At 42.8% G+C, this 24197-nt stretch overlaps 1 protein-coding gene across 4 annotated transcripts in view; it reads left to right on the top strand.

Moving 5' to 3' along the window:
- The first annotated feature begins 11025 nt into the window (after positions 1 to 11025).
- Positions 11026 to 24197, top strand: part of RGMB (repulsive guidance molecule BMP co-receptor b) — a 29846-nt gene continuing 16674 nt past the window's right edge. The window contains exons 1-5 of one of the 4 annotated variants that reach the window (XM_046000356.1): positions 11030 to 11161; positions 11497 to 11734; positions 12710 to 12785; positions 16000 to 16265; positions 21708 to 22216. In XM_046000356.1, the coding sequence (XP_045856312.1) occupies positions 12781 to 12785; positions 16000 to 16265; positions 21708 to 22216 (780 nt within the window). In that variant the 5' untranslated portion in view covers positions 11030 to 11161; positions 11497 to 11734; positions 12710 to 12780. Of the gene's footprint in view, positions 11162 to 11225; positions 11248 to 11496; positions 11735 to 11822; positions 12400 to 12709; positions 12786 to 15999; positions 16266 to 21707; positions 22217 to 24197 lie in introns of those variants that run through there. The other 3 variants (XM_046000357.1, XM_046000359.1, XM_046000360.1) reach the window with 3 other exon arrangements.

Raw genomic sequence — 24197 nt, 5'->3', positions numbered from 1 at the left:
GGGAGTGCCTGGGTGGCTCAGTTTGTTAAGTGTCTGCCTTTGACTCTGGTGGTGATCTCAGGGTCCTGGGATGGAGTCCGGCATCAGGGTCTTTGCACAGCAGGGAGTCTGTTTCTCCCTCTCTCTGTGCCCAACCCCCCTGCTCATACTCTCTCTCTCTCCCCCTCCCAAATAAATAAATAAAAGCTTTAAAAAAATAAAAATAAAAAACCCTAAAACAATTATGGAATAGTTCACCTCAAAATAGCATGGATTCTTACAACTCTAAATTATACTGTGATGATGCAAACTGTATATTGTCAAACCAGACATGAGAGGTAGATGATTGGAAATGTCTAAGTGTTCTACCATCTCCCTGATATTTGCCGAACAATGGACAGTAATAAAAGGTACCTAACAGAGGTTCTTTTCCTACTTGATTTAAAATATCAAATTAGGGGCACCCGGATGGTTCAGTGGGTTAAGTGTTTGCCTTCAGCTCAGGTCATGATTCAAGAGTCCCCTGCTTGGTGGGGAGTTTGCTTCTCCCCCTGCTTGTGCTCTCTCTCTCTCTCTCAAATAAATAAGAAGAATCTTTTTAAAAAATAAAGAAAGAAATAACATGTCAAATTATTTTTTAACCCTTCTGATAAGAAACAATCTCTGAAGAATTACTAAAAAGGAAGGAAGGAAGGGAGAGAAGAAAGAAGGGAAAGAAAGAAAAATGTTCTCTTCAAATTGCATTTTATTATTTTTAAGAAAAGAGAAGAGAAAGATTGACTTGAGGACTTACTCATAATAAATCTATTCTGGCAGAAACCCAAACATGGACTAGAAGTTTCACATTAGAAAATGGCTTTTGATTGACATTTTGCTTGCCATCAGTCTTAACAGTTTAAAAAAATCCATGAGTTAATATGGAGTGCCTTGCAAAGAAAGATAGAAGAACCAAAGGATAGGCCAAGGCTCAGAATCCTTGTACTAAATGTTTAAAAGGTAAATTTGAGGGGATGAATTCAATGACATGCTAAATTTTGAATTATCTCTTTCTCATAAATTTGAGCTATAACGTGCAACCAGCTTCATGGTTTCATTACTGACTCACTTAGTGGATTGCCCAGTGTTGACCAGCTCCAGGATTCATGGCTGGAACTGCATGGTTGAAGTCACCAGGTTCTGAGTATTGGTGGTGCACACAGCCTGATATGTTTCTTAAGTTAGCCCTTGCAGGAAACCCTCAGAGGTTATTAGCATTTTGGCAGCTAGGAAGGCAAAATGACCAAAAGCCCCTGCAGCCAAAATAGCTCTATCTATGAGTTACTATTCAAGCCAGTATGTAGGGTGTGTCATTTCTTCTGTGCCAAGAGATGGGAGAAACTGAAATTGAGCTACTGGTGAGACAACATTGCTTAAAAAAGAAAAAAAAAAAAAAAGCCATTTCAGGGGGGGGAAAAAAAAACCCAACCCAAAAAGAAGTAATGATAAATGTAAAATATCCTGCTTGGGAGAGAACACTACCTAGAGTTTCATAAAGTCCTTTAGAAGCTAGTATAAATTAAAACTTTCATTAAAAGCTCAGAGTCAAGATATTAATAGTAATCAAACTTATTTGATTAGATTAAATGATTAGAAAAATTACACTCTTTTCTGAAAATTAGAATTAAAGTAGAATATGAGCCTGAGAAATTGGAGAAACGGGTTAGAAATAATCAAAATGATCCATTCAATAAAGGAAAACAGGGATGTGGCTCACATAGAAAACAGTGAGTACTACAAAACGCTAATGAGAACAGAACACAAAAGAGCATGAGAAAAATGAAAGATGCCAATAATGTGTCACCAACACAAAAATTCTACGATACATTTTATCCTTCATTAATGATAGTATTTAACACAATGGAGTGAATTTTATTTGCATTGCTTTGGTTTAGTACCAAGTGAGGTTCATTCTAGGAGAATTATGTAATAAAAGAGACACTGATTATAACATTTTGAAGAAAAGAGAAGATTTAGAAGTTAGGAAAGAAATATCTTTAATATGAAGGTTACAGGAATTTGTTAGTCCAGAAAAGAGAAGGCAAAGTGAAAATGATAGAACTCTTGACTAATACATACATGGAAAGTAGTACTCGGTGTGACAGTTAAGAGACTTTATAGGCAGAGAGAGACGTGGTCATACTGTTCACAGAAAAGAGCATGACTTGGTAAGTTACCTCACCTTCTCAATTTCCTGATCTGTAGAATGCAGAAAGTAATAGCATCTAGGTTTTTAGGACCGTTGTGAGAATAAGTGAGATAATATATTAGAACTTGCACTGGTTTCTGAGTCTCATTTCCTTTGTTCATTAATAAAATTTAGTTACGGGGCACCTGAATGATACAATTGTTTAAGCACCCCACTCCTGGTTTCAGCGTAGGTCATGATCTCAGGGTTGTGAGATCAAGCCCCACGTCCATCTCCGCATTCAGTGCAGAATCTTTTCGAGATTCTCTGTCCGTTTCTCTGAACCTCCTGCTTGTGCTCTCTCTGTCTCTAAAGTAAATAAATCTCTTTTTTAAAAAGAGAGAGAATTTAGTTGCAATAATGCTTTCATAAAGTGAAAACCAGGAAATACGAGACTACATACCAGCCATGGATTACTTTAAAACCAAGTCATCTTTTACCCAAAATAAAGGGAATGGTCTAAATCAGATTTCCAAACTTGCAAACAAAGTTTATTTAATATATACTATTACATTTTACCAGTTTGGGCCACAGCTTGCTCTCACTCTTTTTGTCTTTTCTGCGTTAAATTTAACTTATAAGATTTCTAAACGTAATGTGTTCTTTCCTACCTAAAACCTCTTCTCCTCACCCTCTTCTCATTCCTCATAAATATAGTTTGAAGCCCACTGTTTCCAGTGTCTTTCGCAAAAGGCCTACATTTTTTGTAACTTCTCTAACTACTTTGATCAAACGTTGGTTGCCCAGAATTTCATATGAAATGTGAGGCACTCCATGACGTTAAGACGTTTGATGAAAATCTAAATCAGTAACCTCTTACACTATAACCAAATGTGCCATTTCATGTATTTTATTGTGTATAATCATCAAAAAGATTTTCAGGTATCTTTAGGAGACCTTACTAAAGAAAGGTATGTTTTTTTTTTAATTCGCTGGACACCTAAGTGCCCACAGGAGAGAGATCATACGATGCATGTGAGACGTGGGAATACGAACTCAATCCTGAGGTGCACCCAGCAGTCTTTTGTGATTCAAGAGTCCTATCCCTGAGACCTAGAACATCTGAAGTGTCAGATGAAGGAAAATTTGGCTCCAATTTCATTAAGATAAATCTTTTAGTAATACAAATGCTGTTGAAGATGAAAATGCTTACATTAAAAAATAATAATTCAGAGACTTCCTCTGATTTCTGAAATAAAATTAATTATTCAATCACATATTTTTACATGCAGTGTGAGAGTTTAGAGCTAGATACAGCAAATATCTTGATGTCAGACAAGAAAATATTGAAGAGATTTTCACTAGGAAGTCTAACAAAAACCTTAAACCCAATAAATCCAAAACTGAACTCTTGCTTCTTCCCCAGACAAAATTTAACTTTACCGGAGCCCTCTGCTCCCACCCTTTTGCATATAAAGAAGTGGGTAACCCAAAGCACCACCCTGCACTCAAATATTCCAAGATAACCCATCTCTGTGCTTCTTCAAGGACTCAAATAAGAGTCTTCTCCATCCTAGTCTTCTCCATCCTTCCTCATGACTCCTTCCATAAGACAACCTGAAGATTCCCTTGCCTCCCCACTGCTCCCTCAAAGCCCCTTTCTTTCTCCTTGAGATGGTCCTTGTTTTTAATCATCTTTCTCCCTATTGCCACAGACTGAATAAAATCATCTCCTTAATTGTCTGGTGCATTTTGTTTTTCACACACCAGAAACCTGTTCCAACCCTCAGCTTGATTGATGGCAGTCCATCCTGATGGTGGCTTAGGCCACACACCTTAGGATCATCTTTGGCTTCTCATCCCCATCTGATCTATCAAGAAAGCCTTTTGATTCGAACATCAAAACATATCCAGAATCTAGCCACTTCTGAACAATTTCTTCATTACCATTGATTCGAGCCACTACCGTCTTACAAAGCTTATTAAATAACCACCCTACTGGACTCTGAGCTTCCATCCTTGCCCGGCTATGGGATATCCTCCACAAACCAACATGAGCAAACTACTGAAATTTAAGTCACATAATCTCAAAGGTTTTCCACAGGTTCCTAAATTCAGTCAGAATCCGAAGTGTCCTAGAAGTTCTCTGCAATCCAGGCCGCCATAATATTTCTGACTTCATAACCTATTACTCTCCCTGCCTCACTCCGTCCTGGCAAATAAAACTGGCCTCTTTTCTCTTTCTTGAATATGCCTCAGAATCTTTGCCCTGGCTCATCCTCTGCCTTGAGCTCCCTTCCTTCAGGTAAGATACTTAGGTCATTCAATCAACTCCTCCAAGTATGGTTCAAATGTCACTTTCTCAGTGAAGCCCACCTTAACCACCCTTTAAAATATTGGGCATACAAACCAGCATGCCACATCCCACTATCATGTTCTATTTTTCCCAGAGCACTTTGCTCCTCTAAATATACTCTAGAATGTCTTCTTGTTTATATTTATTGTCTTTCTCTCTCTAGGAGGGAGAAGAATTTTTATGTTTTATTCACTGATGTATTTCTTAGTTCCCAACTCTATTCTCTTTCATTGATATATCCGTAGTACGTAGAAGAGTTTTGGCACATAGTAGGTGGTTTAATAAATATTTGTTGAAAGATTGGCCAGATAACTAACTCGACTGATTGAATGAATAAGTAGACATAATAATACTAACTACCTCTCTACAGTAATAATGAATGCAGTAATGCAGTTGTGCACTGATGACCTGGATTGTTTTCCATTATGACTCTGTTGGACTTTTTCCACATCATTACCCCCAGTTCTCTTTCCAGGTTCTGAATGTGGTAGGAAACACTAATATAGTGTGTCTGGAACCATGGACAACTCTCATGCATGACCATAGTCACACAGCCCTAAGTAATAAGGAAATGGCAGAAGCTAAGTTGTGAAACAGGTGAGAGTATGCCCATAAGATAATTCTGTTTGTGAATTCGTTAGAAACTTAGAGGCCTCCGGTTGAAGGAGTGTGTACCAAAACCTGTACTTCCAAGATCAAGCCATAGGGTACTACTGGGCATTCAGTCAAGCCCAGAATGTTCATTCAGGTCTTGATAAGAGCTGTAGGGAGTAGTGGAATGTGAGTTGGGGAAATTAGAGACTCTTCAGCTCTCTGCACCTGTGAGGAGAGATTCTTGATCCGGCTAGAAGGGGATCACAGGTTTTATATAAAATTTCTAAAAATCATTTTTTTAAAAGATTTTATTTACTTATTTATTTGAGAGAGAGAATGAGTAAGCAGGAGGCAGAGGGAGAGAGAATGTGAAAACTGTACACTGAGCTCAGAGCTGGACGTGGATTTGCTCCCACAATTGAGAAACCATGACCTGAACCAAAACGAAGAGTCAGAAGCTTAATCGACTAAGACATCAAGGTGCCCCTCTAAAAACAAGTCTTAAGGGTTTTTTTCCCAACTAGTTCATTTTCAATTCACCTATTACTTACACTGATTTTATTTGTCCATGGCTTAAACACTTTAGGATGAATCTGTGTGCGTTCTAACAAGACTGTCCAGTAAATAATCTAGAACAATGAAGTCTGAAGGAAACAACTGGGGCTTAGAATCGGAAAGACTCAGTTCAAACCCTGTACCAACCACTTACTGTGTACATTTGGGCATGTTCTTAAATCTTTTCATTTAAATTTCCTCATGAGAACAATAATCTGTGCTTCAGAGCAGTTGTAAGGGTGCAGATAGAGATCCAGGGAGTCACACACCAGGTGGTGCTCCTGCTAGCGATTAAATAAATGCTGCCTTCATTTTCTACCTTCCTGAGGTGTGGGACCAACCCGGAAGTCTTCCTCATTCAAATGCCAACTGGGAATTAGAGAACTCTGCTTAAATTGCTAAAAATTCTCCCAGCTTTAGGTACTTTCTGCCGTAGGTTTTTCTGTTCCTTGAACACTCCAAGATTGGTCATAACTTGAGACTTTGACCGCTGCCTGGAAGCCTTTGTCCCTTTTCATTACAGGCCTTCATTACAGATGTGGTATCTCAGAAAGTCCCTTCCAGTAATGGTGGCTTCTTCTCGGCCATCTTACTCTGTATCATAGCCCCCTGTTCCTTAAACTCTATAGCATTATTAAAGCTATTTTGTTCGTTAACTCATTTACCTCTTTATTCTCCCACCACCACCAGAATGCACATTCTTTTTTTTTTTTTAAGATTTTATTTATTTATTTGACAGAGAGAGATCACAAATAGGCAGAGAGGCAGGCAGAGAGAGGAGGAAGCAGACTCCCTGCTGAGCAGAGAGTCTGATGCGGGACTCGATCCCAGGACACTGCGATCATGACCTGAGCTGAAGGCAGAGGCTTTAACCCACTGAGCCACCCAGGTGCCCCAGAATGCACATTCTTGAGGGCCTTGTCTGAATTGTTTACAGCGGTATCCCCAGGACTTAGAAGACTGGTAGGCTCATTAGTGAATGCTCATAAATCAGTCGCTTAATGAAAGAATTAGAAAGGATTTATTTAGTCAGTATCAGATCCTTTCTTTAATAAGGAGCAAGTATCCCGGATGCTGACTGCTTACCAGGGGGTCTGGGGCATGCATCCCCTCTCCCCCATGAACCCTGCCCCAGGGCACAGGGAAAAGGGAAGCTTCATCCAGTTCATACAGATTCCTGCATCACTCATCCATTCCTCACATTCTTTGTTGATGGACAGTCCCAACTGAGACAGCTGAAGCGCACATTAACTACTCAACAGCAAGAACCTGACCTCCGATGATCCTTTCCTACTCCTAAACTATCCTCTTCTTTTGAAACAAACCCTACTCCTGAATTCAGCCAGATTTATTTCACTCAAGCTTCTGATAAACATGCAGTTTTCATCCCTGAATTCATTTTCAGGCTTGAGTCTAGCCTTGCTTCTGGCACAAACACTATCTGAGCCTCTGTTACAACTTGGATGATTCGAAATGATGGGATGATGAAATATGAAAAAAGAAGGAAGAGAAGACTTATTGTTTTTATACTTGTGATTATTTGAACAGATTCCTTTGGTCCCACTACTGTTCCAATTTATTAAATTGAGTTAAATTGTATATGTTTGGAATTTTCTCTAACATTGATATAGTATAAAAATAATCATCTATTATATTAAAACAGCAACTAAAATTCTTAATTGGTAGTGTTGACTACTAGAATAGAGGGTATCCAATTTCCCATATATCTTAGATTTCATGGAACTTTAAGGATTGTAGTATATTCCATTCTGTAATTTTTTTTATAATGTTCTTGCCACTGTGTATATAAGTGAGTGTCTGAATAGAGATTCTGCCTCTAAAAGAAACTATAAATTACCGTGCTAGGTCTAAACTGGTTCACAGAAGAATAACGTTGCATTTATTTACGTCTCTAAAAAGATAATTTTCCAACTTCTGGAAGTTGTTTTTATAGAGCAAATATAATGTAAGAGTTGATATATACTTTGCCTCTTAAAACTTATATTACAAGATCTAGAAAAGATTGTGTGTATAATGACTGCAATTGAGATAATCAACAAATATAATAGGAAAAGGCCGGTCCCTGAAGTTTCATGTCCTACTCTTTTGCACTGTGCTGGAAGGCTAAAAGGTTCATGACAAAAGATTTTCTAATAGCACACAGGCAAAAAAATATGGCCTTTCTCCTGACACTTAAAGGAGATTATGGTCCATTTTTTAAATCGTATTTTTTCATGAATATTGACTTTATTAATTTAATATGCCTTCATTTACCTATTTTATTGTATACATATGCAGGGATATTTTAGTAGTGCAGGATTTCTCTAGAAAATTAGGCTTACATTGCTGACAGAATGAAACAGTGTCATGTTCGATATTATTTCGTTATTTGTTTGTTTTCTTTGTTCAATAGCTCTATGTCTAGAGTTTCATTTTTTTTAAATTTGCAATTTACCAGAAATTCTTTACCTTCACTATTATATGAGCTGATGGTTCAAGACAGCGGTCTTACATCTTTGTATAGAGGGGAAAAGCACAGCAAAGCAAATTCTCCTCCTTTTAAAAGCAGAAGTAGGTCTTGGATCCTTTACGTGGTTACTCAATTAAAACAATAATCCTCTCAAACAAAACAGGTCTTGATGAACTTCAGTAATGTTTATCTAAATAAACTCTTTTTCTTAATCACACGTGAAAGCAGTATTTCTCCTAGCATTATTTTATAAATGTTCACTTTCTTACCGATCTTATTAGAAGTGCTATTAATATTTAAAATAGTATAATTTATTAGCAATAATAATAATTCTCAAACATTATAAGTACATAAAGGAATTATCAAATTGAGAATCAGTCTGAAGCTAGAGAAGAATTTCAACAAAACATACAGGAAAACCAAAACAAGAAGTACTAGAAAACAGATTCGTATGCTACAAGATAATTGAGGTGAAGCCCCCAAATTGCAAAAGGAAAAATTTAGAAACATTAAAAGTATGCAAACTATGTATGATCTTAACAACTGGAGAGTTTGATATATACATTAGCTGAACATTTTAAAAGTTGAAGTTCTATCACATTTAAATGGAAATTCAGAAGATGGTGCAAAGACACAGTGCATCATCAGGTCTCTTAACAGTCAACAGACAAATGCTCAGTCAATTTTACTGAAAAGCGACTTGTCTTTGGCTTATATTGGTTAGTATGAGAAAAAAAGAAAGATTCAAGTAAGATACGAGAAAAAATAGTAGAGCATTAAGCAAGATAAAGAATTTTGGGAGAAAAAAATAAACTATCTCTTTTTACTAATGGAACATACAAGGTCCAGTTAGAAATATAGTAGTGTGTAGCATGTGTGAATGGGACCGTGGGTGGGTCCCATTCAAAACAAATGAAAGAAACCATATTAGATAAGCACAAAATATTTTCCCACCACTATTGTTAAAGAACCTTTTTTTCCCCAATGAAAGTGTACTCTTTATTGGATACATTTTAAAGTGTGCATTGCTATGAAAGCTAAGCAATTTTGAAATTTCGGTTGAAATTGAAGAAGCAAGAGATTTGTAATTTAAGAATTAATACTTGATTGTGAAATTTCACCCTTTTTTGTCTTGATTTCAGAAAAGATTCCACAGAAAACAGCCCGGGGTTGCCTAGAGGGAGAACTAAGCCTCAAAGTTCCAAAGTGGATAGTGAATTGAAAATCCTGGAAAGTATCAGGAGGCTCAGGAAAAGGTGAATGTATTGATTTAATGAATGCATTTACATGATGATTGACAAGTTAGCATCCAGGTTCCACTGCCCAATATTTCTGGGAAAGGGGGGGGGGGGGCGCGGAGAGGATTCTAGCAGCTTGTGCCTACTATTTCGGTGCCATCCAGACCTCTTGAGCAGAGAAGTAGGGAAGGACTAGGTCTGCATTAGGTAGGAAATAGATCACAAGGCTTGCTTTGAACTCTTGTTCACCACTTCTTTATGTGTCAGCTTGTCTTTGTGTTGGTAGCAGGAAAGAAGAGAAAGAAAAACATAAGACTGGCCTTTACATTCTGAATCAAAGCTCTGCTCTGCTGATTGCTGCTGTGGCTTTTCAAAGCCAAAGCAAGTGGGGACATTGAAATTCCTTGTTTCTTTGGACCTGGAGCTGAGGGACTTTTATTTTGGTTTAGGTTTGTTTGTTTGTTTAATTCTAAGTATCAAGAACATGATTTTTCAATGTATCTTACATTTACCTTAAAATATCCCCAGTATTTTTTTTTTCCAATTGGATCGGCACTGAGAGAGGATAAAGCAAGGTGAGAAAACACTTTAAAAGGGAATCCGGGGGTGCCTGGGTGGCTCAGTCGGTTAAAGCCTCTGCCTTCGGCTCACGTGATGATCCCAGGGTCTTGGGATCTGACCCCGCATCTGGCTCTCTGCTCAGTAGGGAGTCTGCTTCACCCCCCCTCTCTCTGCCTGCCTCTCTGCCTACTTGTAATCTCTGCCTGTCAAATAAATAAAATCTTTTTTTTTTAAAGGGGGGATCTGTAGGTGTGAGGAGGCTTCCCTTGTGACCTAATTTCAGAACCGGAAGGAACCAAACCACTGCCCCTAACACACACTTTCTTGATAGTGACCTCTAAGTTCAGACGTTAAATCAGTTGCCCAAGAGTCCCACTGAGAAAGTCAGGTCAAGACCCTCCTCTCTGGATTTCCACTTTGTCCTCTTTATGCTGCCCTATGCTGCCTCTAGCGTTAGATCAAGAAATTATTAGGAAGAGTGGGGACAGGAGAAGAGAAGCAAGGCTGCAGAGGGTCAAAGATATTTCTAAGGAGGAAAAAAAAAGGTGGAATCCCTAAGTCAAGATGCTGCAACCTTTCCCTGGACAAAAAATAAAATAAAATAAAATAAAATAGAAAGCACTCTGCTCGTACTAGCCTTGAAGGCACAGAACAATAGATACCTCTGAATACCTACAAGGCTTACTTTTAACTTTGAAAGATCAGCCTAGGGGAAGAAAGTTAATCCCTTCGTTCTTGCTTTCCACACCTACTCTGACTCAAGTGACTGTCGTTCCCCGAACATTTCGTGGACTTGTTCTTTATAACAAACTTCCTCATCTGGGTCTTAGACGTCTTTTCAACTCTCTCTCTCCCCCCTCACAATTCGCAAATCGTTATCCTGGGCTTTTGAAGCTGAAACATCCACACTGGCACCTTGGGTGGACAGGACAGATCACTGGATTCCTTATTTCAGCGAAAGTCCAGAGACCATGCCCACCCCTACGACAACCCCCTCGCGGGCCCCGCCATAAACACCCACCATTTATATACACTCGTGAGGCCCTCAGAGATCATTTATGTAGAAGAAGGGGTGCATTTTGTGGCTGCTGGTGCACAGCTGGTGAAAATCGTGGAAAGGCGGGCGGGGGACTCCATCTGTGCCTGTGCACGGCGCGGAGTGGGAACAGCCTGCACGCGTCCGCGGCCGGCCTGCCCCAAGACGGCTGGCACGATCACCAACCGGGAATCGGCTGGTCCTGCGGGTGGGCAAAGGCAACGCGGCGGGGTGGAGGGCGGCGCGGAGGGTGGCGCTGGCAGCGTGAAAGGCCTCTTTGTGCGGGACTTGGGGGTAAGGAGGCAGGGAGCACGGAAAGAGCGGAGCCGGGACCCGGAGACTGGAACTCTGGGACGCTGCTCCCTGCCACTCATCGGCGGCGCCGTAAAGATCCGGGTAGTGCCGACAGGGGGCGGTGTGGCGCTGGAGGGGGTGGGGTGAAGGCCCCTAGGCTAGGTCTTCTTTGAGACCTAAGGCGAGAGAAAGACACTTCGAGAACGCGGGAGGGAATTGAGTGATTTGCCTCCCCGCCCCCTTCCCTAGGTGGCCGAGAGATCGCGCTGGCTGGAAGGGCGCAGCCCCTCGCCCGGCGCTCGCTCAGCAGTCAGGCGAGAAAGCGGCCCCCGAGGCGGAGCCTCCGTCCTGCCCCCGGGTATCGCTGCCCCCACCTGGGGGAGAGAGGCGGGCGCCGCGCTGCCCTCCCTCTGCGCCCCCGCCGCGTGGCTTGCGGCTTATTTTCCCAGCTGGCAAGCGTCGCGCTGCAGACAAGGGAATGCCTGTGGTGAGTTGTTTATTTTGTCGAAGTTTGCGGTGGGCCAAGGGAACGTGGGGGGCGAGCAGCAGGCAGAGGCCCGGACTGTTTTGTTTAGGTCTTGGTCCACCTGTGTGGTATAAATCTGCCAGCCTCAGGGCGGCGGGGGGCCAGGGTGAGAACACCCCAACGCTCCAAAAGGCCTCCCTTGCAGACCCAGAACCGCATTTGATTCTCCACTCCTGGAATCGGCTAGATTCTAGCTGACACTACTCCCCGTACCTCGGATCATTGCTTCCCGTCCCTGCTGCGTAAACGGCTGGTGCTGTAAAGGACAGTCAGTGCCTATGACCCAGGGACAGCTGTCCATAGAAGTACCTCCAGGGTACCCTTCCCCATTTCTTGAAGATAGGCGAGCTGAGTATTTGATATGAGGGGCGCTCTTGAAACTACTGGGAACTTGTTTTGGCGACTTGTGGTGTGAAGTCCGTTCAGGCGTGTCGGGTCTGCGGAGTACCACAAACTGGGATCCAGATTGGCCAGAGTTTCCCAGATTTGAGGCTGGGGGCGGGGACGGGGAGGAAGGTAAGCGGTTGGCTCCCAGGGGAACCCAGAGGAACCCCCCCAGGGCTGATGACAGTCACCACCGCTGCCGCGTTTGCCTGGAAGAAAAGCCTAAATACATTAGCGAGCTGGTAAAGCTTTTAAGGTCTTCTCGGGAGTCAGTGGCTGGCTAATGAGAGGTTAATTTTGTTTGGAAGAGAAGGCTGCGCTGGTTTCCTGAGATAAATGGACAGGAAGCGCATTACCTCCGCGCGCTGGCAAGCGGCTCCCAAATGCTTTTTGCACCTGCCGCTTTGAGCGGTGTGATCCGCTGCAGAGCCCGCAGGGATCGTGGGCGCCGGCTGTGTAGTCTCGGGCGATGAGCCCCACTCACGCCCCGGGCCCCCTCCTTCCAGGGGCGCAGCGCTCACGCCAGGCTCTGGGGTCTTCTCTCACACCCAGGTCCTGCGTGCTCCAGAGCTCGGGGACCCCCTGATCCCGTCAAGCCCCCTCCAGGATCGGAAGGGTTAAGAATGATGTAAGTACAATCCACTAGCAGCTTGCTGCTGGGCTGTCGGACTCCGGGCTATTTCAGCCCCCGCTTTGCGGTCACCCAGGACTAGAGAGCAGGGCAGGGGTGGGGGGCTTACTCTAGAATGGGTTGCACAAATCGTTATCGGGGTCAGCTCCCTAGCTACTCTGTCCTAGGTGAGCCCCTCGTGTTAGATGTCTGGAAATGGAGATAAATCAACAGGGGAATAGTTAAGACAGCATGTATAGGTTCAGGAAAAGAAACTTCTAATTCTTATTCAGAATCCATTCATGTTGATGGCATGTGTTTTAATTCTGTTCACTTACACGTTCATACCATGGGATGCTTTGCTGTGTCCTCTAATTGTGCTGTTCTGGTCTCATCTTTCCTTCCTGAAAACAAAGATGAAGAGAGAAAGAGTACAAGTGACAAGAAATGGGGGGGGGGGGGTGTGAGTTGTGCAAGCTGTCATGTCATGATTTTTTTTCTGATTAAGATGTAAGACTTCTATAAGTCATTGACTTTATGGGAGGAAAATCCCCAGATTTTTCTTTACAGAATCTTAAAATCCTGCTTTACTTATGGTATTCGAGCTGGAGGAATGGATACGCTATAAGCGACCATTCACCACGCTCTTGCTTTCCATTCGGAATCCTGCTAACAGTCCGAATTTATCCTGCGAGTATGTCAACTGACCTAACGACTTGAAAACAGGAACCACCTTGTGGTTTAATTGTGAAAATTAACATTTTACTCAAGCAGGCTGAACACTTATGTGGTAATAAAAAATGAATTGTTAGCCTTATAAATCTTGGGCTTGTCAAATTTTACAACAGATGAGCAATAAAGCACCTTAGAAAAAAATGAAGTTTTCCCTCTGAAATACAGTTCCATTTCTATACAAGAATTTGTAGTGGCTCGAGGATGCCCTCTATTGATAAAAAAAAATTTAGAGCACTGTGTGTTTAAGGAACAGGATACGAGGTGGGGGAGAAGTGGCAGGGGGAGAAATCAGTAAAAGTAATGAGAGCGGAAAAACCCCACCTAAACTGAATTTGATCCTTAACTTTTGGTTATGTGTTTTGAAGTATGGTCAATAAAGTGGCATGCTTTTCATAGGGGTCCAATTAAATCTTGGGTTAAAGGAAAAGAAACATCTTATTGTTAGTCTTTGTTAGCAAAATACTTTGAAAAACTGCTCAGATTTGGTTACTTTTAAAAGATATTTGCTGGCTTTTCACTAATTTCAGTTCATGTATTTCATGTAATAATTGCAAGAGAATAAATTTTTGGTCTCATAGTATTTACTCCACAATACTATCTAAAAATCATTATCAGATAACTCTGCCTGTGAAAAGTCATTTCTCCAGGCAACTCTGAAGCTATTATTAAGCATATTATGGATATACACAGGGTTTGGATTATATCTTGGGCAGTGAAAGGTGTGTTTACCACTTGAGTCATCATACTATGTAATAGGTAAGTAATGAAAAGTTACAGTAAAAATAGATAGACATCCTTCATTAGGGACCTAGTGGTTTGTACAGTTCATAATGTGTCTAATGAGTAAGCCGGAGTGATCGAAGGGTTGCCCTCAATTATCCTAGTCCATTGATTAGCACATTGTTACATGTGGAGTATTAACGTGTCGGTGGTTGATACGAAATTACTAATTAGAGATTATGAGTAGTGAACCGGTACGGTTGCAAACTGTAATTTGGCTATAAGTGAATTTAAAACGGCAACCCCCAGCCCCTTGGAGGAATGGCAAAGGCAAGCACAGTGGAAGTAGCTCCTAGCCTTTGAAGCCATTCTTTAGATACCACTTCACACCTACTGATAACAAATTGGAACCGAACCTATCGTCAACCTTACAACATGCTTTCCTGTGATAAGATTTGGCAGCCTCTTTCCTGGCACACGATTGGGTCTTTTCCCCTCATTTTTGGATCTAACCACGTGACAAAAGTAGAAAGTGACCTGCCATTGAATTCATATGCTAATAGGCTAAGAAAATTCGTGGAAAAGCCACCGAGCAACAAGAAACGATGGCGTAATTACTCCACACTGCATTAAAAACTCACTATCCTCATTAATCTAATTACACTGTAACCGAACACGTCGAAGTTCGCCCACTCTCAAGACTCCTTCCCGCTGCTTTCAGGAAGGGAAATGTCAGAGGAACAATAACGCCAGAGCCTCGCACAGCTGCCGGCGAATTCCGCCGGGAGCTGGTGGGTACCTTCCCAGCCCATCCGATCCGTTCCGGACCGCAGGTCACGTTTGGATTTCCAACGCCTCTGGGTGCTAGCTTTACAAAACGTCCGGAAAAGGCTCGGAGCGCGGTTCCGCAGATGTGATTGGCTGCGAAGGGACCTGCCGCACGGCTCTGGGTAAAAGCGCCCACTTCCTCTCAGGAGCCGGAGCTGGAGCGGGAGGGACAGAGTGGGGGTGATTTAAAACACGCACACACACACACACACACACAACAAAAAACCTTCAGGGGAACTTAAACCCAATCAACATTAATTAAAGGGGAAGTCAAAAGCCGGGTGCTTTTGTTACCCGACTAGAGAGTTGCCGTTGGCGGTTTCTGTCGGGCACGAGGAAACAGTAGATCGCGGAAAGAGGAGAGAAGAGGAGGAAGAAGGAGGGAGGTTGAGCCCGGGCGCCGCGGACCCGACTCTCAGCTTGCGGACGCGGAACTCGAATTACAATGAGCACGCTGAGGGCAGGAGGAGGTGCGGGGGGCGGGCGCTTTGGGCCCTGCGAGTGGCGGGCTGGGCCCAGAGGTCCCGCGTTCACAGCCAATGGGGTGGGAGGGAGGGGCTAGGCCGGAGGGGTGGGGACGACGTGGATTGGCGCATGCAGGGAGGGCGGGGCGGCAGTGCGGAGCTGAGATTGATTGACCGCAGGTCCGCCGCGCAGAGATATCCGGGCTGCCAGCGGCTTCTCGTTTGGGCTGGGCGCGCGTCGGGTGGGTCCACGCCCGCTGAGCCCACGCTGGCCGGGACCTGGGCGCCCGCGCTTTTGGGGCCGGGCTCAGCGCTAAGCTCACCGTCTTTGTGTCTTTTCTCCCGCCCCCTCTGCCCCGCCCGCCGCCTCCGGCCGCCGCGATGCCGCTGCGCCCCGTTGCCGCCGCCGCCGCCGCCTCGCTCCGCCCGCGGCGCGCTTTTCGCTGCGGCGGTGGCGGCGGCCCGTATCCGACGCGGGCCTGAAGGAGGAAGAAGAGGAAGCGAGGAGCGTCCCCCAGTCCATGCCGCAGCCACGGCCACGAACCCGACACGGCGCCCGCGCCGCCGCCCTCGCCGGAGCCCACGAGACCTGCATGGACGGGCATGGGCTTGAGAGCAGCACCTTCCTGCGCCGCTGCCGCCGCCTCTGCTGCTGCCGCCGGGGCTGAGCAGCGCCGCCGCCCCCAGCTCTGCCGGCCGCCCCTGGCGTTGCTGCTGCTGCTACTGCTCAGCCTCGGGCTGCTCCACGCAGGTATGAGGCGCGCGCGCGAGGGGAGCCAACTTAGGGCCGAGTGCTTTGTTTCCAAACACCCCGGTCCCGAAGGCACACGTTGGGGCAGAAGGGCGGCGTGGCGTGGCGAGATGGGAGAGGCCTCACGGGCTCCAGACCTGCACCTTTGCGGGGCTCGGGGCGCGGCGGCCGGGACACACCCGCGGGTTGAGCGGCGCGCCCAGGGCGCAGTGGAGAGGCCTCTTTCCTTCCCTTCTTTTCCCTCCCTCCAGTTTCCCCGCCTTCGACGGGGACCGTTGGTAAATCTTCCCAACAGCCGCTTATCAAAGATTTAGAGCGCGGGGGCGGCGGGGGCAGCCCCCGGGACAAATGTTCCGTGTGCTTTATTGCTCACTGTCTTGGTGTTTACTGAAAGTCAGGCTGGGATCAGGTTTCCGCCGCCGCCGCCCCCTTCGAGGGGAGACAGGGAGCCTTGTGCTGCTTCTCTGGAGTTGGGGGTGGCGATGAGGGGGAGAAATCGCCCCACATGTAGAGATTTTCACCAGAATTTGAAAACGTGGGGGTTAATCTCGAAGTAACTTAAACGTCTTTAAACAGGGATTTCTTTCGTATTTGCGAAAGCTGCTTTTAATTCAGCATTCACCCTCTTTGGGGAAACTGGTGCTTTGTGGCTCGCCGCGTGTTTTCGGGTTCCAGGAGGGGTTGACAGATCTCACCAGGCTTTCTGGAGGTCGGCGCTTCCCCTGTGGAAGCAAGAGAGTTGTCTGTTCTTACCGAAGTAGGCCTGCAGACGAGCCTTCTAGCAGGTGGTACTTATTTTTCTTGTGAAATAAGTTGCATTAACACAATGTTCTATGTGAGTTGTATCTCAATAAAGCCGGGGAGGGGGTATTTAGGATGTTCTTTATAAATAAGGACCACGTCTAGGAGTTTGTCTAAAGAATTTATTTAGTGTCAGACTGAAAGATAAATTCTGTTTTGAGAACAATTAGAGCAAGAGATAAGTTTTTCTTTGAGACTTTTTTTGTCCTGTATTTTATGACCGCAGTCTCAGCGCTCTCTGATCTGGAGAATCCTGAACTGTAATGCCACCCAACTGTGTGGAGTAGTATTTATTTATTAAGCCATAGCAGCCTTGCTAAAAATCTGGGAGGTCTTTTAAGTAATGGGGAAAAAATGTGGCATTTGAGGAGACTTAATTTACTGTTCGTAACTTTGCATTGTGATGGAACAGCTGCGTTTTAACTCTCACTTGGGGAAACATAGGGTGTGGTAGTAAGTCTTACAGTGATTAACGCTTTAAATGAGTAACTTTAGAATCTTAGTAATGTGAACCTGTTTATGGTCACATGGAAATTTTTAATCATTTTTTAATTTTTAATCAAGCTACATTCAGAAGTGTTTTGTGTGAAGAATCTGTCTTCTTAATGTCGAAGTGTATGTTTATTGAAATGGAAATTGAAGTATTCTTTAGGACTGTGTGTCCCTCATGACTGCTTGGATATTGTTTCCCTTCCTAGTCAGAGGGTTCTAAGACAAAATTGGAATGTGGTCCTTGAAAATTTCTTTTCTGGCCAGTAATGAAAAACTTAAGTTGTTACAATGTTTAATGTAAGCTACCTTATTTCAAGAACTTGGAATGTGAACTCCTCTCAGTATCTTCGTGGGTCTTCACTAAAGTCACCATTGGATTCTACCTAGAGTTTACGTGCTGAGTGATACCTGTGGACAACTTGTTGGGGTGAATGATTAATTTGGTTACATTAAAAAAAAAAAAAACTCCTTTTTTGAAAGATTTCTTTGAAGAGTATTGGTATTGAAATGCAAGGATCTCTCTCTTCAGAGAGCCCAGTGGAGTGCTCTTTGCAGATGGGCTACCATATGTTTTATGCCTGGATCCATATAATTTGCCTCGGCACCCCATATGGCCCTGCGTTTCACATAATTCAGCTTCAGCATATCTTATTTCTCTTATTATAAACTGGTGATTGTGCTGCAAATTCACTCGTGCAATCCTGGCCTCAAGGAAATGGTCTTGAATGGTGAGGTCTTTTAATCATTAACGAAAGCTGTAGACCCACAAATCCTTTAGCACTTTCATTAACTGGAATGAAAACACTATCACACCAATCATTGATCATCTGACTTGAAAAATGGAGACATCTGTAACAGCAGATTTTGTTTCCTGCCCTAGGAAATAAAAAAAGTCCTTTCTTCCTCCCCTACATCCACTTTAAGCAAATCTTTACAATTCCTGAATGGAGATGCAATATGGGAGTTACTTGCTTACTCATACTCTTCATGGCTTTGTTGGCTACATCCTTGAGATTGTTTCTGCTCTGCATTGTCTTGGCATCTTGACAGGAAGCTTACTTTGCCGCCTGGAACAGGCAAAGTGTGCGCTGTCATTATAAATTCATGAAGCCTGGATATTTCTGGGTGTATACTGCGAATTAGTCATTATATAGGAGCCTGTGATGGGCCGAAACTGCTGACCAGATGCACTCTCTAGTTAGCCCTCCTCTTTTCCCATCATCTCTATTTGAAAAGGCTGTTAGAAACCTCATCACACGCAACAGAACACAAGGAGTTCTGTTTGATGTGACATTTCTCAAAAGAACTGGCACCTGCCTGCTGGGAAAAAGGGAGAGGGGAGGAGGACAAGGAAGGAAAAGGAGGTGGGAATCTATATTCTACTTCTCTTCCGAACAGTTACATCTGCATCTCATGCTCTTCTTACTTTGGATATTTTATGACTATTTAAAATAATTATAAGTAAATGTATGCTCGGATAGATTTTATAGACCATAAAAAGAACAAATGGGCATTGCGAGTTTAGCGGAAAGTTCCCGTCCTGTCATTTATTCAGTCTAGGAGCTGCTCTTTACTCACTGATCTTGGCCCAGTCTTTACTTCCTTGCTTTCTGCTTGCTGTGAAATCTTACTTAAGAAGAAAAAAAAATTGATGGAAGAGTTGTCTTTTTTTAAGCTGTCAACTATTGTTGTGAGAATCAGGAATTTAGAGCATCTGTGACCTGAGGAAGGAAAAGATTTGAGGAAAGGCACTTTATCCTGGACTTTGTTCTAGCTACTTATGATCCAGCCACGACAAGGCTTTTAATATCCCTTTGTCTTGATTTTTCCAATATGTAAAATGGCTTTAATGCCTTTGAGGTTGTTGGTTGGTTTTTGGTTTTTTTAATCAAACGGTTGAAAAGGATTTGATCTACTTTGGAGAGAGGAATTCTGTAAATATAGGAGCTGCTTTTGTCAACTCTAGAATGAGCCAACATGAGATAGGCCAAACACATGAAGGTGTTTTGTGATTTTTTTTTTTAAATGTGATTTAGTGATAGCTGTAAGTCCATGGCCCCAAAACAGTAATTTTTCTTTTTTTTTTTTTAACTCACATTAGAGCTCAATCTAGACTACATTTTTCCCTTCTTGGTCTTTGAAATGTAAAAACAACGGGAGAGGTGGCTTGAGAGGTTGTCACACCCCAGTCTTTTCTGCTTAACTCAAGCCAGAAACAGAGATTACAGGTTATTCCATTCAGGTTTAAAAGCACCTTAATACTGGAAAGATTAAAGTATTTTTCTACAATGATACTAGGGTTAGTTTTAAGTCTTTATCAGCTGAAGTCCTAAATCTTGGTACTATCCTGAAATTTATGTCCACATCTTAAAATAATTACGTGTTTAATAATACTTTTTTTTCCCATCACCTAGAATAAGAATTATGAAATATTTTATGCCTGGAACAAATCACAAAAACAACCTCCTCTCATTTCTGAGCTGAGTCTAAGACTTGAAAGTATTGAAACTTTCTCCAGTTTAGAGACCTAAAAAGAATGTTTAAGTAACACAAAGTACGTGTTAAAATTAGTTTCTATAAAACTTGAAGTGGATGTTTATTAAAAGTATTTTCCTTTTCAGTAATTCTAGCATTCCCAGTTTATGGATCAGAATATAAAACTGGCCCACACAACTGACCTAGTATTGGCAATTCTTGTATCTTTTTTTACGCTTTGAGAGGTTTTGATTTTTTTTTTTTTTTTTTTTTTTTTGAGAGTGTGTGTGCATGCGGTGGGACAGGGGTGGTGGGGGGAGACAGGCAGGAGGAGCAGAGGAAGAGGGACTAGCAGACTTCACAGTGAGCTGGGCATGGGGCTCAATCCCAAGATGATGAGATCCTCACCTGAGCTGAAATCAAGAGGCGGGTGTTCAACCAGCTGAGCCACCCAGGCGCCTCTCAATTTTTTTATATGAGGAGCTAGTGGCAAAACATAATTTGAAAATTGACTTTTTTAAAAAGTAAGGCAGTTGGAGTTGGGGTTTTTTTTTTAAATTATTTTAGCTTTGCTTTAATCATTAGGTGTATCTGAACTGTCGACTTAAGGAAAGAAGTCATTTATATATACTCTAAGAATTCTGTGTGCTGTAGTTCCCTGGCTTTTTTTTTTTTTTTTTTTTTTTAAGATTTTATTTATTTGACAGAGATCACAAGTAGGCAGAGAGAGAGAGGAGGAACCAGGCTCCCTGCTGAGCAGAGAGCCCGATGTGGGGCTCGATCCCAGGACTCTGGGATCATGACCCGAGCCAAAGGCAGAGGCTTTAACCCACTGAGCCACCCAGGCACCCCCCTGGTTCTCTTTCTAATCAAACAGTCAGTGGAATCAACTGTCCTTGCAGTATGATTTCAATCTGGTGTCCTTTTTGATTTAGTGTACCTTTCCTGATGACCTGCTTGTGATCTGGGATCCAGTAGTGATGGATGTTAAGGGAGAAGTAAATACACAGCTTGATCCAATGAGTCACTCTATTTTTTTAAGAGAACAGTTAGATTTCATAGCATCCAGGAGATTGTCAGTTTATGTACAGTTCCTTAATAAACATCCCTAAGGAAATACAGAATATCTTAGTACCTGGATTTTTTCTTGTTACCCTGTAGCTGTACTAGAGTCAGGTAAAGGGGTTTTAACTAATCATGCTATAATTTAGGGGTCCCAACCTGAGATGTGGAGCCTTAATTGTGGTTTTGTGCATAGACGCTATGCTTTCCAAAGCAAATGACTTACGCCCTTTACAAAATCAAAACAAAGTTCCCATCTTTGGCTTGGCCTTAGAGCAAAGGAATCTTTCTCAAAATCTGTAAACAATAGCAGGGGTGAAAAGGTACTCCATTTAGCCATTCCCTTATAATTTTCATGTAAGAATACTGGGCCAGACTCATGTTCACTCACAGCAGCTCATGATTTCAAGTTTTAAGGTAACTAATTGCATGCAGTTTTTCTCCCAGTGGCTGAATTTGAGAGACACAGAAGCACAATGCAACCCTATTTCTGAAGGTCTTCTTAAAATAGGAGGATACAAGATAGAACAGTTTCCAAAGGAGGATGTCATGAAGCTCAGGAAGTTGCAAAGCATTCAAAAAAAATGTTGGGTCTTATCTTCTTTCTCATAGGTGACTGCCATCAGCAGGCCCAATGTCGAATCCAGAAATGTACCATGGACTTTGTGGCCCTGACTTCGCACCTGAACTCTGCCATTGACGGCTTTGACTCTGAGTTTTGCAAGGCTCTGCGTGCCTATGCTGGCTGCATCCAGCGAACTTCAAAAGCTTGCCGTGGTAACCTGGTATACCATTCTGCTGTGTTGGGTATCAGTGACCTCATGAGCCAGAGGAACTGTTCTAAGGACGGACCCACATCTTCTACCAACCCTGAAGTGACCCATGACCCTTGTAACTATCACAGCCACGCGGGAGCCAGAGAACACGGGGGAGGGGATCTGAACCCTCCTGGTTACCTTTTTTGTGGCTTGTTCGGAGATCCTCACCTTAGAACTTTCAAGGATCACTTTCAGACGTGCAAAGTGGAAGGAGCCTGGCCACTCATAGATAATAATTATCTTTCAGTTCAAGTGACGAATGTGCCTGTGGTCCCTGGATCCAGTGCTACTGCTACAAATAGAGTAAGTACGCTTTTTTCCTTCTGACTCGTAACTTGCAGTTGTTTGATGCTTAAGACAGTTTTTTTTCCTTTGGACAATTCTTGAAGTATGATGCAGAAGACCTAGTTTAAAAGGAACTTTTTCTTGTTTTTGGCAAGCAGTTAACAGGGTGAATGGAGGATTGAATGAAAATTATTTAGTAAAGTATTTCTCACTGGAATCCTAAGGCTTATGTAAAATGTGGGTCTAAGTTTAAGCAGTGATACGAAAAATTAAAAAAACACAAGTTGAGTTTCTAGGAAGAGACAGGTTGGTTTAAGGGGAAAATGTATACTTTTTCTTCTGTGATGTCTTTTTTGAGTGTGACTCTTGTCCCTTTGGTTTCTAAATCCATATTCCGACTTTTCTGATGACTTGCTGCAGTGTTCGGAGAAAGCTCTGAAACCTGGGGCAGTAGCCCATCAGGAAACATAATTTATTGGAAATTTGGAAACTGTAGTAAAAATAGTGGCTATAGGCCAGCGTCCTAGTGGCAAAACCGGAGTATTTTCGTTATTAACCTTGTCATGACTAAGCAATTTTAGAATTGGATATTGTGGAGCAGTGATGGATAACGTGTATGTAATCTCAGGAAAACAATTTAAAAGTAAGGTCAGCCAACCCTGCCTGTCTGTATTCTTGTTTGTTTGTATGTTTGTTTGTTTTAAAGAAACTGACACCTGACAGTCATTTAAACCAACTTCAAGGCGCCAGTGTCAGTGCAAGTGGGTGAAGAGCTAGGAACAAGGCTCCCAGTTGCCAGTGAGGGCTAATTCAGGCATCAGTAAGTAAATGTGGAGGTCAGAAAAGGTTTTCCAGAAGAAAGACTGTCCCAAGTATCCAGCTCCTTCCCAGTCTCCCCTAATCACAAAAATCACACAGAACTGTTTCATCTTGCTCAATTTCCTTTATTCATCAGTTGGTTTAGACTCAAATATAACTGACAGGGATCAAGCTTTAGTAATATTTATGACTGTTCTTTTGATTCCAGGACACCCTCCCTTGCCTCCAAACATGGGTGGCATGTTTTTTTTAAGTGAACTTGAATTATTGTGCTTGGCATTTTGAGGAGGTAATTTTATAGCACCTCCAGAGATACCTAGAGACACCCAGGGGTCTCACAAATCTTAAGATTAGAAGTCATTGCTCGGAACAAAGAAGTCTGTTACATTAGTCCAGACATCTAGGGGAACTCAAAAATGTTTACACTTCAGCTCCCAATAAAAGCCTAGGCTTGCCTTTCTCAAATCCTACATCTCAAATAAACCTTTCCTCCACTGGTTTTTATAAGTATGTAAATAATTTTTCCTATCTGTATGTTAAAATATGTGTTGACTGTAAGTTACAGTAGAAAGTTACACAATTATGAAGTTTTAAGACCAACTATGGCCAAAAATCCATCGTTGCTGCAGCGTCTTAGGGCATAAAACCTGGGAATAGCCTTTAGGGAAAACGTGAGAACAAAAAAGCAGTTCCACTGGGAATGGAGAAAGTCATCATCGATGGTGTAGTTAACTGAGGGCTTGGAGGGCCGTCAGCGGTACTTTGGAGAGTAGCAGGTGCTTTGTGCATGGGGAAATACTCGAGCCTTAAATTTAATTTTCCGTGCCCTCCATCCAATCGTGTGTCACTTCCACTTGTTAATTAGCCGTTCAAAATTCTGTACTTTTTAGTGATCGTTTTGGAATTAATTGGGACAACCAGTTACCTTTTGAGTATCGATATTCTATAAATGGAACAGTTGACACTGAAGTACTTTAGGTTGGGATCCGTTTCATTTGTGATCAGGTCTGCCATTGTTTTTAGCAAATGAATAAGAAGTAGAGCTTCGCTTTCTCCCACAGTTTGATAAGGATCAAAAGTTTTGCCCTTTCCAAAAGGGATGTGGGAGGCAAGCTGTCCTCTGACTTAAATTCCAGCAGACAATGAGAATACTTGGTCTTTAAGTGCACTGTGGGAAAGT

Source organism: Meles meles, chromosome 3 (genome assembly GCF_922984935.1).
Source record: "Meles meles chromosome 3, mMelMel3.1 paternal haplotype, whole genome shotgun sequence".
Taxonomy (NCBI): Eukaryota; Metazoa; Chordata; class Mammalia; order Carnivora; family Mustelidae; genus Meles; species Meles meles.
Note: the sequence above shows the minus strand (reverse complement) of the source record. Positions and strands in the feature narration are given on the sequence as shown.